Source organism: Rhopalosiphum padi, chromosome 1 (genome assembly GCF_020882245.1).
Source record: "Rhopalosiphum padi isolate XX-2018 chromosome 1, ASM2088224v1, whole genome shotgun sequence".
Taxonomy (NCBI): Eukaryota; Metazoa; Arthropoda; class Insecta; order Hemiptera; family Aphididae; genus Rhopalosiphum; species Rhopalosiphum padi.
Window position 1 is genome coordinate 8,504,883 of NC_083597.1, and position 19,983 is coordinate 8,524,865.

General features: G+C 25.8%; 1 protein-coding gene and 1 non-coding gene across 2 annotated transcripts in view; one reads left to right on the forward strand and one right to left on the reverse strand.

The window, feature by feature from the left end:
• LOC132920182 (bifunctional heparan sulfate N-deacetylase/N-sulfotransferase) overlaps positions 1-19,983 on the reverse strand; it is a 70,941-nt gene that overhangs the window by 27,126 nt on the left and 23,832 nt on the right. Inside the window, exons 2-3 of the mRNA XM_060982358.1 lie at positions 18,609-19,179; positions 5,270-5,485 (exon numbers count right to left, since the gene is read on the reverse strand). Coding sequence (XP_060838341.1) covers positions 5,270-5,485; positions 18,609-18,742 — 350 coding nt within the window. The 5' untranslated portion in view covers positions 18,743-19,179. The remainder of the gene's footprint in view (positions 1-5,269; positions 5,486-18,608; positions 19,180-19,983) is intronic.
• On the forward strand, positions 16,495-16,576 carry Trnas-aga (transfer RNA serine (anticodon AGA)). The gene has a single exon. It is a non-coding gene; the product is annotated as a tRNA-Ser (tRNA).

The window sequence follows — 19,983 nt, forward strand, 5'->3', positions numbered from 1 at the left end:
ACATTTAAACATATTAAAATCAAAATTTAAACGAATAGTCATTTGTTAAATAGTTTATAGTAGTAAAAAGAGAGTGATAATAATTATTGCGGTCATGTACACATAAAACATGACGGGATGACTTGAAAATACTGGCTATACTTATAGGTATAAAATTAAAATTCTAATAAGTAGGTATAGGTATATACTATATATACACTTTACTTAATACAAATAATTTCTAGTCGAGAATAAATGAAATATTCGGTTAAAAAATACTGAAACCGTCATTAAAAATTTACAATAATAAACCAATAAAAACCGAGCATAATATTATGATTTTTTAATATTATTGTTAATCATAATATATGTTATAATAATAATCGAAACCTAACTTATATGATTAGTAATAGTTGATATATTATTATTACAGAAAAAAAGTTGCACGCGAGTATAATAATCGTGTATGTAGTTTTATTTCACTTAATGCTTGGCCTAATCCATTGTGTCTACATGTGAACATAGTATAATACATGCAGGTATATAATATTATCTTTTTCATTGTTTGATTCCAAAATTGTTCCAGTTGTTGTCATTTCATAGCGTTTTAAACATTGACTTTAAACCATTTTCCCGGACAATATAAATAATATATATATTTTAACTATTATCATTTATATTATTGAAGCATAAACTACAAAAATACAAGCATATAATTCCGGGGAGGATGAAAGTAGTGTCCGCGATTTCAATTGATCAAAAATATATGACAATCGTATAATATAGGCATATAGCTAAAAGATAGGTATAATAATTATATTCATTCAAAAAAGTATTACATTCAGACACGAAAAATTCGTTTTCCGAACAATAGAACCATGTTACTAATATCCAGAGGGGGATTTATCTTTTTTACGGCTATAGGCACCAACAATTTGCCACCCCTATAATAGGCGAACCAATTACAAATGTTACAATACTCCTTCCAAAATACCTAATCTAAATATTAAATATATAAACAATAGTAGTGGACATCCATTTAAATTTTTAGATTATTTTTTCGTCTTTTATATATTTAGCCTACTTTGAAAAAATGTCAATCGATGTCCACTGAATTTTAATAAAAACCTACAATGATAATTTTTATTAATTATAAACTATCAATAATAAAACAAAACTATAACCATTGTTAGGAACATTAAGTAAAACATTAGCTATAATTTACAATATTTTATGTAAAAAAATATTTATTTTTATAATACAAATTAAAAGGCATACAAAACAGATGTTTAACTTTAACATCTTAACTAATCTATACTACATCTAAACTTAACATAACTATTTTAACTGTAAAAGTTGACGTCTTGATTTTTGATTTGCAAATGATTGCACGATGTTTCAAACACAAATAGCGAAATAATATAATAATATTAATAATCAAGTTTTTGATTATTATTATCGTTACAGTTCCGAGTTCATAATAACAGCATAGGATTGTAGAATTAGTAATATAGTGTGGCAGCGTGTGCGGTATTTATACAAAAATATAAAAAATACGCACATTATTAATTATTTTTCTTAAGAGGACGTTATACTTATGTAAAATATTACAACTTTAAAATATTCATAACTCACTTTAAAATTATAATATCAATAAAAGCATATGACATTTTTAGATAATATTTATACCTTTAAATTTTATTATAGGTAAATTTACCCTAATATTAATCCTAACATCACAAAATGTGTGACAAATGATCCACATTAATAAGACAGAGACAACACATGTGGCTAGAACGTTCTCTTAAATATAAAGTAATCAATATTCCAATTCTTTTTTTACGTTTGATGTATTTTAATGAAACTACAAAAATTGCCACCCCCCCTCCAAATTTTGCTGCCCTGGCTACAGTGCCTAATGGGAAATCCACCTCTGTTAATATAGCTAGTAAATACAACAATATTGAAGGTAAAGTAAGTCTTACCTTTATACAGTACACCTAAAAGATTTGGCAGAACAATCTGACCTAACTCATGGGACTTTGTGACACATGTCATTTTTACATAGAAATGCATTTATACAATCATCCAATAATATTTTTAAATTGGATAGTAAATATTAAAAATATTGATGGAGTGGTCAGCTATTGTCGATTTACCACACAAAACAATAGACGTTTTTAAAAATTATTGATAAATTAAGATATGTATTTATATTTTTGAAATAAACAAGTTTTCATAAAAAAAAAATGTATGTTTAATCATACAAAAAATATACAAATTAAATTTTGTTAAGCATAGGTACAACACATATTAATTTCATATACTTAGAGTATGCATATTTTCATTAGTACAAAGATATTTACTTGTATACTAATAATAATAATAAACAATGATTTGACGTTATTTTGTAGAATATTTTTGTCGGTCAAATGATATTGATATATTATAATACTTTTACAAAATGCAATTTTTAAATCACCACAAATAATAGTAAATACGTATACTAATAATTGTCTTGGTACAAAAGAATTTTCAAATAATGATAGAAATTGCAACTGCAGCGCAATAAGATAATACGATAACGATTTTGGAGCCGATGTCCGTTGTCGATAACATAACTGGAAAACAAAAATAAAACTTCAAACTATTAAAATTTAAAGTTAAGAACTTAGATTACGGATATTGTATTAAAGAAAAACAAAATTTACAAAGCATGAGATGAAATTAAAACAACTAGTGGAAATTAAAAAAAAATTTTGAACAGTATGGTTGAAGCTACAAAGTTTCAAATGAGTATGGCTGAATAAACTGATATTATATAGGTTATATATCTGCTATTCAGTGGTTTAACATATAACCGAAAAATTTGCTTAAAAACATATAAAATACATTTTTTCATCCTAATAAGAAATCTAAGAACAAAACTCATCGCTAACAAAAAGTTAAAACCATTACGTGTACCTGCTGGAAAAAGAAAAAAACTTAGGATAGATATTCGCATCTTATTGGTCTATACGCAATCACTACCAAACCGCCGTAATAATGGACAAAACACACACAGCAAAACTTTCGACAGTTTGATATAACAAAAGTTCAACGCCGGACCTAAAGTTAAAACGGCATTTAGCCACACATGACCCTGCCTTTTACCTATGGCTTTTGCTTTGATCTTTTCGCGAGTGTAGAATGTGTGCGAAACGTTAGCGATTTGGTCGGTGTTTTGATTGATGTACCGAAAATAATTAGCAATAGCTATAAGAGTAACTATATGACTATATAGTTGTATATATACATATATTATTCTACATAGCTGCTAAGACCGTGTTTTCTCGATTTGGAGGCTTTCGACGGTTTATTATATTTCGATCTAATTATTATTATATTTACGGCACACGTAAGCCGTAATACTTGAATAACTCGACTTAGTCTATCATTCATTTATTACCCTGCAAGGAATTAATCCAACGCCACATCAGGATAATAACATAATATTATCACTCATACACAGAAACACGACTATATTATCATTATACACGTCTGATTTACCATCGTTGTTTGAATAGCAGATTGATTCATAATTATTGTATTTAGTTGTTCACTAATATACACAACTTATACCTAACGGGGTTACTATATATCCGCTATTTGTTATTTCATTTTAAGACGGCTATATAGTGTTAATTTCAAAAGACTTCAGTGAATATATTGCTGTTTCACAAGGATAACATTAAAACCCCCCTAACTGTAAATATTTAAAATCTAATTAATTTTCCAAAAATATAACAAATTATTTAAATATATTAAAGCCAAAACAAAATTTATTGCAAAACGATTTTCAGATGATATATTTAATTTCTGAGTTAAACACTACTATAATTTTATGATTAGATTGTGAATTTTTGGTTGTTTTGTACAATTTATAGGATTTGCAAATTATAACAGTAGCCTTTTATGCAAGCTTGTAGTAATTTATTAAAAGCCATAGAATATAATTTACAATAAGAACAAGCTTAGTTTAAGAAAACTCTAATTATGAGTTATGACTAACACTCAGTTGGAGGGTCTAAATAATTAAAATTACAATGTCATCAAGTCAACATAAATAGCACTTTCGATTATATGAGACGTTTCCTTTGCTATAATTATGGCTAAAAGAATACTCAGTTAAAATACGCGTTAGTTAGATGCTGGATTTATATATACTTAATAATTTTGTTTCAGAAGTACTTAAATGACATCGAAAATATATTTATATTCCGTACATTTAAATAATAAAAAGCCGAATATTAAAAGAAAAATAAGGATCACAATATGAAAAGAACATTCGTATAAGTTTTATAAGTAAATAACTCATGTATTCCAAGTTAAAAGCAAAATAAGGATTTTCCAGATATGCAATTATAACAAAATATATATTCCAGATTTTCCGGAAATTAACAACCAAATTAAACAAAAATAATGGATTTATAGACACTAGAAACAATTAAAAAAAACTATATCCAATATGTAGTAAATTGTAAAGTAACGATTTAGATGAAGTTATGACAAAACATTATCATATATTTCTTCTGCTGATATCTTATAAGAACAAAAAATATATTGAATGTTTTTTTAATATAATTTAAATTAAATTAAATTGAATATATCTGTGTTTGAGTTATTCTATATTATTGATATAATATTATAAATATAAAATTCTAAACAAACTAAAAAAGGTTAATTTAAATTTTTTTGCATATTTTTAAATATAGTTTTCGTATAAATCTGTAGGACGTCAAAATGTTCATATATTTTCTAGTTGCGATTTATACACGAATTTAAAATTAACTATATACTTGCAAACTCATGACGTACTTCGCATCAATGTATTAGGTATTATTAAACTGTATTATCAGGTTGTAGTAGAAAAATTTTCCTATTCGGAAGTTTATATAACATATAATAGGATAATTTTTTTATGAGGGAGTTATAATCTTCTTAATAAAAGTGACCTGCAAAAAGGCTACAAGTTTCAGAAAAAACATCATTATTTAATACTTAGGAGTCTTAACAATTAAATTAAAAATTATATCTGCTCGTCTATATAAAATTATATTTAGATTTTATTATTAACATAGGACTGCATAGAAATTCGTCAGGTAAATATATTTTAAGGGGCTAAAAATACTTAAGAGGTATATTATCTTTGGAGACTATGTAATTTATCTATTACGAAAAAAGAAATTAACTATAAGCATATAATTTTGGCTTGTAGAGTACACGAAATTGGGAAGTTCTGTTTTCTTACCTCAGTCTATTATGGACGAGTGTCTCGGCCAGTTCCCTGCCGAGCCTCGGATATGCAGTCTCAACAAGTAATAACAACTTAGGGTCGGTCCTAGAACGACCATCGCCTGATCCTTGGTGCGGCGGTCTGTGATCCGTTGGCGGTGTGGATTGAAAATGTGGGCACATGCTGTACGGTCGCATCCGAACCATTTTACGTTCCCGTCGCATTAGCAAACTTAAAAATAAAATATAAAAAAGTGAATAAGCATAAAATAAATACTGATTATGAAAATAATTATACTGTTCATGTGAAATACTTTTAAAATTTTAGTGAATTTATTTGAGCTTTTTAATTATTTTTATTAAAAATATAACACTGTTCAAATATAAATCACTACTAATAATCTCTTTTTTGTTATTATAGTCAGATACTCAGATCGGATAAAATAAAAATAACTCTTGAAATAGAATATTATTATGATCAATTATTTTATTTTTCATAATAATTGAATTATTGCACTGAAATAAGGAAAATATCTCTTTAAACTTTAAATGTTAAAACCATTGTACAAAATAGGTAGGGAACGGCAATAAGAAGATTCCTTTATTAAGTTTTATTATTCTATACTTCATATTTATCTTATATATAAACGATTATCTGAAAACTACACTCATAATTAGTTATTAAGAGGCGGTCAGAAAAATAAAAATAAATATTAAGTACTAAATGATAATATATATTAAACCAAAAGTAATAATCGAATGATATTTCATAATTTTCCAATAAAAATATTATGAACCACAAACAATTTAAAGTACTTCTTCAGTCATAACAAATTTCTTAATGCGTACACTTATTTTTTATTATTATTAAAAAAGCATAATAACAATCAATAATACATTTGTTTACACAATAAGTAATTTATATATTAGATTAAATAGCGGGAAATTACAGGACAGGAATGTATTCTACATTTCTAAAAATATAATACCAATTGCAGGCAACTACAAACATAATATATAGTTTGTTAATTTGAAGTTCTCGTTGAAATGAATTATGTAAGTTTTAATTTACCTTGTTACACATCATTATTTTATTTGTATATACAAGCACCTATTATCAAGACAAAATATTAATTAGAGTAACAATTACAAAATTAAAACAATACTAATTAATAAAGTCTTGAGCTTTCCACTCTTATTGTCAATATTTTTGGAAAATACTTAAAACAAATATTTTTTTAACATTAACATTTTATAGGTCTTTATAATATAGTAACAACATTATTTTATTTTATATTGAGAAAAAAATAAAACCATACATAATAATTTTGAATTATTATTTATATCTAAAAAATTTAATAAATTAAAAACAAAGTATTATTTTTTATAATTGAAAATTCCAAATTATGTTGTGTATCAAGTATTAAGTATAAAGTAAATATGTTTATTATGAAATCAAGTTGAATTTTTTTTTTATGTTGGTTTTATTAGCCAATCTAAGTATAAAGCTTACCAAATAATATTTAAAAATTAATAATATTTCTTACTCCAAGGTTTATAAAATTAATCGACGAGGATATATGATGAGAATAATAAATTCATTTTGCGAATAAAAAGATTTATTTTACTCAAGTATCAATTTAAAAATGACCAAAATATAGTTTGTTTAAGGAAATAATTTATTTGATTTAATTCAATTAATGTTCAGTTAAAAGAATCTATTATTACGATATACATATTTGTCATATAGTTTTTAATTAACCTTACACATTTACCATGTCCAATGTCCATACCGAATTGAGTTACGACTGTTACAGTGTTAATATGAGTCTTTAAAAATATACAGTACTACACCCCGAATATTAATAAAAATGTAAATACCTACCTATACTCAACAAAATACAGGTACACCAATGTTATTAAACAATGGGCATACAAATATTTTGGGAATAAAAGTTTTGATATGTAATGAAGTAAAATATACTTACTAGAGATAGGTACCTACAACTAAAATAATAATAATAATTTATATTTATAAAGAAAAATGTCATCAGTCTTCAATTTAAAACAATATAGTAATATGCATTATCATAGAACGACAGTAGCAATGCCTATAACTAGACACATGTATAATAAATTCTCATCAATTTAATTCAATAATACGCGAGTGTATATACTGAGATTATATTAAAGATAAATTAGAACGGCAAAGTATAACATTCTCAATAGGATAACATTTATTTATTGTGTTTCTTGAATAATTTATGTTAAATAAAGTTCCATATCATCAACCGAATTAGTCGGTAGTAAAAAAAATTTTTTTTTTTTAATTCATATAAATTGATAAAAATGGCGTTCTGAGAATATATAAACTCAATAATAATGGGTTGATTGCATACTAATAATATAATATTATAGCACAGTGGTCGGCAACCTTTTTGGACTCTCGGCCCACATTCACGAATTAAAAAGTTCGCGGGCCGGACAAAAATAAAAATTTTATATTCTTAAATTATTTACTATGAAAAAAAATACTGTTTAAAACTTCAAAATAATTATATGTACAAAAAAAAATTTCGTGGTTCTAAAATTTAAAGCGGACGCGGGCCAGATATGGAACCCGCGGATTGCCGACCACTGGAATATAGCATATAATTTTAAGATTTTGTGGGCAAAACTATGTTATTATTATATTGCCTAGAATTTTAGGATTTGATATTACAATCATTAAATATTATCAGCGTATATATTTACACTACATATAATAATGGATACTATTATAAGTATTAATAGTATAATGTGATATTGAAATTATCTGTACGTCTCAACTGATGTTTGTTAAATATAATATTGAGATATAATAATGATTAACAATTGTTATTAATTATAATATAATATATTATCACGTAGTTGCTGCACATAGAAAGTATAGTAAGGAAGTTTTGAATATATTCAAAATCTTATTTTTTTTAAATATCTTAACATTAGATAGGATTACATAATTATTGTACAAGATTGATTTTAATTTTGAAAAAATAAATGCAAATGCCTAAAACAAATACAGTGATGTTTATATCAGTATATCATTACTACGCAAAGTTTAAACAACAGCTTGTTAGAAAATACGATGGGTTCCGTAAAAATGATCAATTTCATAGTTCAATAAACTGCATATTATTACTAACTAAGACAATAATCATAAATTTCGTTATTTTGATAACATCTTTTTATTTAAACTTAAAACGTAATTGTTGTGTATAGAATTCTGTACACTAATGCTGCTGCTGCAATATTATAACACATTTTATATAATGTTTGTATTAAAATCAGTCGTTGTAGTGAAAAATTGAAATGATAAAATATTTTTAGGGTATTAAATGAGATATAAAATATGCTTTCTATTATTTTGTTTCTATTTTTCGGTCAATGTAAATTAAACATAATATTGAGTTTAACAGTAAAATGTATTATATTTATTTACATAAAAACCTTTCTCGAAAATACATTATCTATACCAAATCTGTTTTTATAGTACATAAACAGAAATTTTTCTAAATCTCATAACGTTATCCCGTTTAGGTCCTTGCGACTACTTTTTTTCAACACTCTTTGGTTTTGATTTATGAAAGGTATGGCAAATGACGTCAAAAACCTTATGCAAAGCTTTGGGTTCACATAATAATACAACGACGCCACCGCGAAATATTAACTTTACCGATCGGTGGTACATAAAAAAAATTCGGTCCTTTGAAAATGTGGAGGACCTTTATGATTTTAATGGGTCCCACAGACATCCGGAAAAAATACAAAATAACTGGTGAACGAGTGACCATCGTTGTAAAAAGAGAGGAATCTGTAGTTTATTTTTTTTAATGTGTTTTCATTGTTGAATACTAACTAAATAGGACAATGGTTATATAACGTAAGTTTTAAACTTTATGTATACCTAATACCTACACGACACGTTTCAATAAAATGTCTGGATTAATTATATACACGGACGCTCATTAAGGGGGGGAAATGATGGAGCACTTACCCCTCACTCCTAGAAAATAGGTGAACTTATAATTTAAATAATAATCTAAATAGCATAAAACCAATTGTTTCTCTTAATCACCTAAACTTCACCAAAGATATATAGTTTCATTCAGATGTCATTTTAATATGTTTGAAATGAAACGAAGAAATTTGCAATATTTATTTAACGAAACTGAATAATAAATTTATTTAGGTACATTTGATTGTTTTTTAGGTATTTATAAATTTATTTTATTTAACTATATGACAAATGTATTGCACAAACATGAATTATTTATAAGGTTATTTGTTGATATAACATTAAACCTTTATTTGGCTAAAATTTGAAAAAATGTGTTTCCCCCCTAAAATTTTACTTATGAGAGCTCATGATTATATATTTATTATTAAACTTTCTAAGTACTAGTATAAAATATTTATATATAAGTGAGTACACATTTTAAAGTTAAAATAGTGTACCAAATGTGATATTACATTTATGTATTAATATTGAACATTAGTATATATTTATTCACTAATTAGTCAGAAAATATTGTACGATTTTCTACAATAATACAAAAATATACACAATTAATCTTTACATTTTAACATAATATATAAAATAAAATAAAATTTTAACCTAAAAAAAGACTAAACTAAATATACTATATTATATATTATACACACATATAGAGTAATTCGTCAAGGACAACAATCTCTTTTTTCTTTAATAATGGAATAATTAAAAATATGATTTTTAGAATTTTTAAGTACACTTGAAGCATATTTAATACAATTTTTTGTATCATCATAAGTTGTTCCTATGGCGATACAAATTTTTGTTTTTCAAATGAAGACCTCCTTATTTTACCCATTACTAAAGAAAAAATGGTATTATGTATCCTTAGTCCATCATCTTGTATAATATACAATGTACATATACCTATAAATTATGTCATAGTTTAGGTACTCATTAACTACTCGCATAAGTCATTAGCATAATTATTTTGTTAATAAAAAAAGGTAATATATATATAAGTATAATTAATTATTTTATCACCTATTAAAATTATTTATTTTTTAATAAAATCCAGAATATTAAAAAATTGACTTCAAATTTTATTTAAAACAAATATTAACTATGTATGTTTTATTATTTCTAGTAAGATCATCAATCATTCAAAATGTTAATAGTTAATATTAAATCAATTCATAAAAAATCTAAAATACTTAAATGAAATATATCAACAGTCCACTTTCCGATTTAACTTGTTTTAAAAAATTTGATACAATATATATCATCCTATAAGAATAATGAATTCTTCTTCTTTTTCTTCTTCTTGAATAATATAGTTATTATATATATAACTATATAAGTACTACACGTTAAATATTACGACTAAATAAAAACAATGTGTCAAAAAAATATTTATAACACTATTCAATATTGTTGCCATTATTATATTATTGTTGTTAAACAGAAAAATAATGAAAAAATGGGATAAGTTAATTTGGAGGAGAGTCGTCGAAATTTAACTTGGGCGGATTGTGAAAATAATTTATTATATCGAAATAATCCTTTGCCTAAGTTTTAGTCGTTGTACATAGTAAACATAATCCACGTCATATAAATGCACTAATTTATAATTATAAAATTCTAGTATTTGGTTATGCTGCGGTCACATATTCGTTTAGTAAATGGAAAACATAATGTCTCTAGACTAACTATAGTTAACATATTAGGTATACTGTATAAAATCACAAAATAAACGTTTTTAACAAATCTTAAATATACAAATTATTAATTAAGCATTTTTTTTTTAAATAGTGAAGCAGAGTCTTACATTTAAAAAAGTCGAAAAGTTAAATATTGATGATGCAATGCCGCCATGGTATTCTGATATACATATATATATTATACAATCATACAATCATAGATGATTGTACACTAATTGTATGCCGAAATCTTATATATATAATATACATAATTTTTTATAGATAGGTACGTCCTGTATAATAAGTGGTACCTTAAACCTACGTCATTTTTTTTTAAATTTATTCAAGCGTATTATTAATAATTAATATATATTTCTTTTAAATCGTTTAGAAAGATACAATTAGCCAAGACTGTGTATAATTTTTAGAAATTTAACCATATTAAATATCCCCAAACCTTTACCATTTTCCATAATATAGATGTAGCGAAAACTTTAGAATGAAAGTTATAAATTATTTATAAAAGTTATAAGAATTTAACAATGATATTTCATACTGTATATACTATAAAACTGGGTTTTTATAAATTAATTTTAGATTAAAACGAGTGAAGTGTACTGAAATGATAATATACGTACACGCCTTAGTCGCAGTAATTTCATAAATAAACTTAAACGTATGATTGTACACTGTACACATACATAAATATTACATGCACCATCTGACACATATACTTTGAAATAACTCTGCCTGGAAACTTACGAGAAACCTTATAAAGACAATAATGTACATGTTTGTAAAAGTGGATAAAAATTCGTTTGTACGTATTACATAATATTCTAATAACAGCTAACGTGCATAACGTTTAATTTGGATAACGAAGAAAAATTGTCATAATAATAATTTATGTATCTATATATTTTAACCACATAACCTTCAAATAGAAAAACCATTATCATTTATAAATTATAATATGTTTGTGTTAAATATAATTTGCGATATTATAATAACGACAAAAAAACTCAACAGTACGTACCTATCACTATTATAAAAATATTCAAATAGATTATTCAAAATACTATTTTTTTTAATTTAATAACTTTTGATTAAAACATATTAATATCTTATTTCTCATTGTACCGTGAAATTTTACGGTTGTAATATTTTGAATAATAATGTTATGCTGCACGGCAAAAAAAATACAATTTTGAAGAAAAAAATAAGGCTACTTCTATTGGTAGAATATTATAAGGCCTTAAAAAATAAAGCCACCACTTTAACTTAATTATACTTTACAAGTACTTATATAAGTTATATAACTCATCGTAACGATAACCAATAAACGTAAGTGTAACGTACACAAATAAAAATAAAAGTCTGAGACTCCAGCAAATATAACGTATCTGAGTAACCCCTAGTCCTACAATAACGAACCCCACGATAATACGGTTACTTCTATATATTTTATAATCCTATTATATATTATAAATGCAAAATTATTATTATTTTAGATTCTGAATAGAAAAATGAATGTATTGGTTTTAAGATGTGTTTTACTTTATCTAATTGTTTTATTTTTCATTTATCTTTTTTTAGATGGAGGGAAATCTGACATCACCTTTTGGATCGATAAAAATGCACCAATTTTCAATTTTTACCGATGGTTTCTGGTAGCAAGTTGGATAAAGTTGCTAGTTGGAACGTTTGAAGTTCATATGTTTGATAAATTATTTTTTAGTTTAAAATGCATTCAATTTGTATGTTTAAAATCAAAAACTTAAAAATGTAATACAAGATCGTTTATTGGAGAAAAAAAATTATCGTTAAGTTATAATATACTTTTTTTTTATGGACAACTGAAGATCAAATTTATTAGATAATAATAATAATAATAACGAATAATTCTTGAAAGATTATATTGTGATTTAGTTATTATTCAAAATTTATTTAATCATAAAAACTTGAAACGTTTCAGAATATTTATGTGTTCTATTTAGGAATTATAATATCCCACTACTCAAACTATAGGTTGATTATCATGCTTGTGCAATAGAAAGTACATAGTAAGCTGCATGAATAGTATTATCTATCATGTATAATATGTATACAGAGTGTATGAGTATATCATAACCATTTGAAGTATTTAAATATGTATCAATTCAGTAGGAACAGATAAACCAGATATGTATAATGTATTAAACAGATTTTAAAATGTAAATAAATTGAAAACGTATGAATAAAATAAATAATCTCATTTTTTTGGCAAAAGCTACCTATACTTAGTTCACGGTGAATAATACATAAAATATACTTTTAAATGAAATATATAATTTAAAACATTCATGCCAATTCAAATAATAAATTTACTAAAATCGGTAATAATAAACAATAGGTAAATTTATTTATACCGTGAAGCGTAACTTATTAACAGTTGATTAGACATAATATAAGAATTATTCTTTTATAATTATTTGATTTTATTATAAGATTTGATTTAATAAGTACCTATTATTCAGTATTATATTTTATATAGTGACTTATATAGTCACTACTGAAGTTAATTAATTTAAAAAAATTATATACACTTGAACTTAAGCTATATGACACATCTTATCGCTTTTGTACCAATACAAACATTTGATTATCTAGTATCGCAAAGTTTAAACATTTTCTTCTAATTTACTAATATTCATTTGATAAATTATTAAAATATTAGAATAAAATGATTTTATATATGATACATTTTGAAAATAATATACCATCAGACACAAAATATATTTAAGCAGTTCCAATAAGAAACACAAAACGAATTCTATTAATTCACCACTCATCTTTGTTTATTTATACTGAAGTAAAAATGGTAACTTATTTAAAACTTAAAATACACTAGAATAACTTTCATGTCAAACATTAACAGGCCTAATTATTTACTTCTAAAACTTTATTACACCCGGCTATTTATATTTTATGCATAGTTTACCACCTAAAAACAATATTTTATTATACACATTTTTATTGCCCATGTAATAATTAACAAAAATTGTTTAAAATTAATGAGTTACACAATTTTTTTTAGAAAATATTTATTTCACAAAAGTTATTTTTGAACGAAAAACAAATAAAACTAACTAACGCCCATAAACCAGCTATGGTAATATGTATGAACTACTTTTTTTTATTACCTAGCTATAGCGTAGATATTTATTTTAATAATATTATACGAAAATTCGTATACGCTTCCTCACAACAATAATATATTTTAATTTGTATGCTCGGTGGCCTCAGAGGTATTATTCAGGTCGGGTTAGTATAATGCAACTAAATATTCTTTTAGTTAACAACATGATGTCCATCACAAATTTGGTCAAATAGGCATGTGAGTCGTATATTTAAAATATTGTCACAAATTTACTACATTTGCTCGTATTATTAATTAGGTACCATAATACCTAATTCAAAACCGACCACTTACTCGTCTTGTAACTATTTGATTATGATTATCTGCAGATGATCGAAATTGTATTTACAATAAGATGAGTAGGAAAGAAAGGTAAATATTATATTGTATGCAGGAACATATTAGGCCGAATAAGCCCTAGGCGCATTCATTTTTCTTAGTTCTTTTATCTAAAAATCAATTATTTTTACAAACAAATAAAAATATAAAAACCTCACAGAACACATGTGTTTAGTGCACTAAAAAGTTTAAAAAATAACATAGAAAATACAACAGACATCGCAAAACTTGAAAAAAAAATTCGAAACACAAAATATGGAAATAAAATATTATATATATATGGATATGTGGTCAAAGAAATATAAAAAGAAACGAAAAATCAGACCAAGAAGCTAAAAAATCAATAGAATCTATAAACACACAATTCTTATGAATATTAAAATCTATACAGACAAAAAAAATAGGCAACATTCAAGTTAAATGACAATAATCCTGTAAGAACCGGCAAAAAACAATAATCAAAACCATGGGAATTCATAACACTATCATCGAATGACAAAATTCTGCAAATTTAAAAATAAAAAAACTATAATAAGCAGTCTTTGTATTGGTCATCCTGCAATATCATATATACAAAATGGATTAATGGTAAAAAGTAAATAATCAATATTATATAAAATGTGTGCTATGTGGAACGATACTATAATAGTAAGATTGATTTTAACATAATGTAACCAATCACCTCGTAATCTTCATCATAATACCACACAACTTGGACACAGCAATAGGATCTAACTCAAAGTTCAACAACCAAATAATACATTTTATTAAATAAAATAAAATTATTATAATGAAATCTAACCTATAGTTAAAATGTGTAATTGTAAATATAGAAAACAATTCAAAATATTGAATATTAATTTTAAAAATGTAAATATCTTAAATTAAAGACTTATTATGTTGCCTATGCTAAGACAAATAAATAAATGATCAAAAATAGATTTTTGAAATAAATAAATAAATAATAATATAGAATTCACATAAAACATAGTATTATTACTGACGTCCACCTATTTTTTTTCTACCGTGATATGAATTATAGAAAAAGTTTAAAGCGATCAAATTTCAGTCAAAAAAAGTTTTTATTATTTATTTTGTCTTTGAAAACTTATATTAGTGAATAAAAATAATAAACCTTTCAAAAGTTTTGCCAAGGTACCTGACGTCTACCTCGTGTATACAGGTCTCCTGTTTGTACCTGAGTACACACTACTACACATATTACATATATATATTATAATTATATGGTTAAAAAGACGATGAACGTTTATTATATAACATATAAATCAGAATTACAATTGGTTATCATTGGTATTAAGGACATCATCAAACGGTATGGTATTTAATATTAATATTAGATATTGTACCCATATTTTTTAATGCTATATTAATATTATAAAGGTACATTTACAAACATCTATACACGTACCTTCAAGGTACAATAAGACTACAGAATATTGATTGTTTTTTATTTCAAATATTTAGTTCTACGAATATTATTAAAATTCTGTAATACCAATCTTGTGGGATGCATGTTGCCAATGAAAAATAAATTCCATGTCGTGAACTCGTGAAGTTGATTTGCGTGACCAATTATTATTACTTTATTATACAGGCAATATATACTTTTATATGTTTTGTTTATTATTTAAAATATAATATTAATCAGTATTCGGTAGCGATAATATACAGTTTTGATTTATCATAAAAATAACACAAATTAGAATATTACGATTAAACATTAGTAAGGCACCTAATTCGTTTTATAAACAAAAAACGAACAAAAATATTACAATGCAGGTAAGTACTAGGTAATACCACAACTATTAAATAAATATATGAATTTTTTTTTTTTTAAATGTAATTACTTTATTATATGATTTTAATTTTGATTGTGAATATGATATAGGTTATAAAAAATATAATATATTGCGGAATAATTTTATATAATAGCGTTAAATGTATACAATTTTGCATCTTCTTATCACCGAGCAGTCGTGGCCGAGCGGTTAAGGCGTCTGACTAGAAATCAGATTCCCTCTGGGAGCGTAGGTTCGAATCCTACCGACTGCGAATTTATTTTTATATTATTTACCACTTTCACAATATTTTTTTCCCAATATTTCAAGACATAATATTTTAAAAATATATTATACATAGTTGTAATCATTAGAATTATTAATTAATAATTTAACTAAATTTAACTATAAATACTGAAATATAAAAAAAAATTATTTATAATTTTTTGTTTACTACAATTCCATGTTTATTATTTTAAATAAATAATATCAATATAACGCCAATGAAACAATATTAAGACAAATCAATATGTCGTAAGTCTCTGGTTGTGAAGTTATAACTATAAGCAATTGTACATAGATATTATTATATTTAATAATAGAGGATCCTTTATTAGCCGTTACTATAACAATATGTACTTATCTATTCAAATATGTTCCTATATCAACTAAATTATTTGTAGTTGATATCTAGTTTATTTCTTAGGTATATATTTTAGATATTTAGATTTTTTGGGTATGTTTGTAAGTAAAAACCACGATAATATGTATTTTAATTTATTATATAAGTGGAAATTGAGTATTGACAATACATAAAAAAATAAATAAAATGATACCGCGTAGTAGCTCACAATTGAAAATATTACTAAGGTTCGGTCACGTGATAAAAATAATAACATTAAATATAATATACATATTACTCGTATAGTCGTATATTACATAATATAGTATACAACGCAATAAAATATACGGTAAGGTTCCTACATAATAACTTGGAAATTTTTTACGGTCATACATGCACTATGTCCGGGTGGTAAAGGTTAAAAAAAATATATTGTATTAAAAAAAAAAATCTGTAATACGCTTTACACTGGCGTCTATTATTGTATTATTGTTATACGACTAAAGAGCTACAGCGTGTACCACAAGCATAATGTTTCTCAACCAATATTATTTTAGTTCCTGCATGCACCCTTCCAAAAATTTAGTTCTTGTTTTTTAGGACCTCTTACAAGATTTTTTTTTTGTTCTCATTCAACATTTGTGGAATAAACATATTTATGTGAAAAATAACATGATAAAACTATTTTCTTTTGGCCATCATCCCTCAAAGATTTAAATTCACGCGAAGATAAAAATCTAAGACTGAAAATATTACTTAGTCAAACACTCAAGCTATAGTCACAAATCGTTAAACAATTTACTATTGGGTTAGGATAGCAGATTTTGATAGTTACATTTTTGTAATCACTCATAAATATATTCACAAGACTAGCATAATAGTAACTTATAAGTTAATAAGCAAACGCAATAATAACTCAGATTTTCAAAAACTTCTGTCAGATTATATAATATAGTAGTCACAGTACCACTATTAATTCAAATGTTGAAAATGGTGATTCAATTTTAACTAAATGATTCTATAAATTATTATTTTTACACTCTTGTCCGCCGTACATTTTATATAGTAAACAGAATAATAGAATAGCACGGGGTCTCGCAATTTAAATCCTAAATATATCGATACAATCGATGCAATCGATTTACAGACATATTAAAGCATCATATATTTAGCGATCAGACTTTATTAATACTTTAACCACAAACTTAAACGCATGCAGTTATATAATATGCACTTGTCAAAACAAAAATATATGTTTAAAAACCACGAAATATGTACTTTATTTTTCTTGATTTTACATGATTTACACGGGAAACTATAGTCAGTTTTTTTTTAAATTTAGATACCAACATATTTATATTACATACTTTCTATTCTTTGCATCTAATATGATCTATAATTCATTAACTATGTTAAACATTGTATTTATGATGTAATTTGAGCTAAAAAATATTGTAAAATCTGCAATAAATGAACTTTTAGAATAACAATTTAAAAAATATCTCCTAAATAATGCTAAACCGTTTAAAACTTAGCAGCTTTTGGTATTTCATTTGTAGGGTTATGGCTTTACGAGTAATAATAATTAATGTGTAATATAAATCTTAAAAAATACAATCAAATGCGCCAAAACCATATAATATTATATTATATAATACAACGATATACGCGTGTCTATGTGTACCTGGCGATCGGTGAACTCAGGTAGTGCGTGTAATAGAATATGGACAGGAAACCGAGCACCATGAGCGCCGCCACGCAACGTTTCACGGAAAACGGTCGGCCGGCCATCAACCGTCGGTTCTTCAGCACTGTCATTTTGACGGTCGGTTGGTGCGTCGATTAAACGACGGTGGTGGTAGACGGAAAACGCCAGACGGTCGGCTGCAGATGAGGTCGCTGAGGCGCCGGCAGCCGGGAAGGTGATGGTCGTTGAGGACGCTGCAAAGTGGTTGTCGTTGTCGACGTCGGGAAGACAACGGTAACGATGGTGGTCGTCGGGGGCAGCGGATGTGGCAAAAAACAACAACGCGCCCGGCGACAGCTCCGGCATGGCGTTACGCTGGCAGCGCGTGCCGTGTGCATGTCCGCCACACGACTGTACCACGGTGGACGGCCGTTATCGCAGCCGCTGCTCTTCTGAGCTCAACTGTGCGGCAGCTACGTGTCGTCTGGACGGCGGTGGACGTATTAGTCTGCACTAATGCCGTCGTGACGGCGACCGTGGTCAACTGCGGATGACGATCGGTGGCATCCTGCAAACACAAATAACAACGGTTTTCATTTTATCATAAGATTTTATGCGTACACATATAGAAGAATGTTATATATTATATCAGCCTATATCAAGTATTTTTGTGTTTATATGTATCAGTTGTGCCAGAAATCAGAAGTGAAAAAAAATATACGATTCAAAAAGCTGTTAATTGTTATACGTTGATTGCGTAAAATGATATTAAGGTATACCCATCGGCGTATATACATAGTGCCAGGACTGAAAATACATAACTTTGGTATCTAAATACAATAAAATTATCCAAGTATAATAATATATAATATGTACATTAAAATTGAAAGTATTCAAATAGAAAACATAAAAAACAAAATTGAAGATTTAATAATGCAATAATAATATATGCAAATTTACGAAGTCGATAAGTTACCATTATCAAAAATGAAACTTTATGAACAACTTTATCAACAAACTTTATCTGAAGGTAAATATTGGTATATATTATTTTATCATTTAATTGTTTTCAAAACTAAATATTTTGTAATTATTTATTGTAGATGCAATAAGTCAGAGAAATGAATTAAATTAAGATTCAACCATTTAGTAAGACTAACTTACTTACAACATAGAATCCTCTGACTCATAATATGTATATAATTTATCACAATTATTGACGGACCACCAGACTTAATCATACACGGAGTGATACATTTAACCAGTCACATCACATTTTCCTAAACAAGACGACGAGAGGAATATGTACGAGCATACAAAAATGATACACTAAACTATAATACACGACATACTCTTATATGGACATAATCCG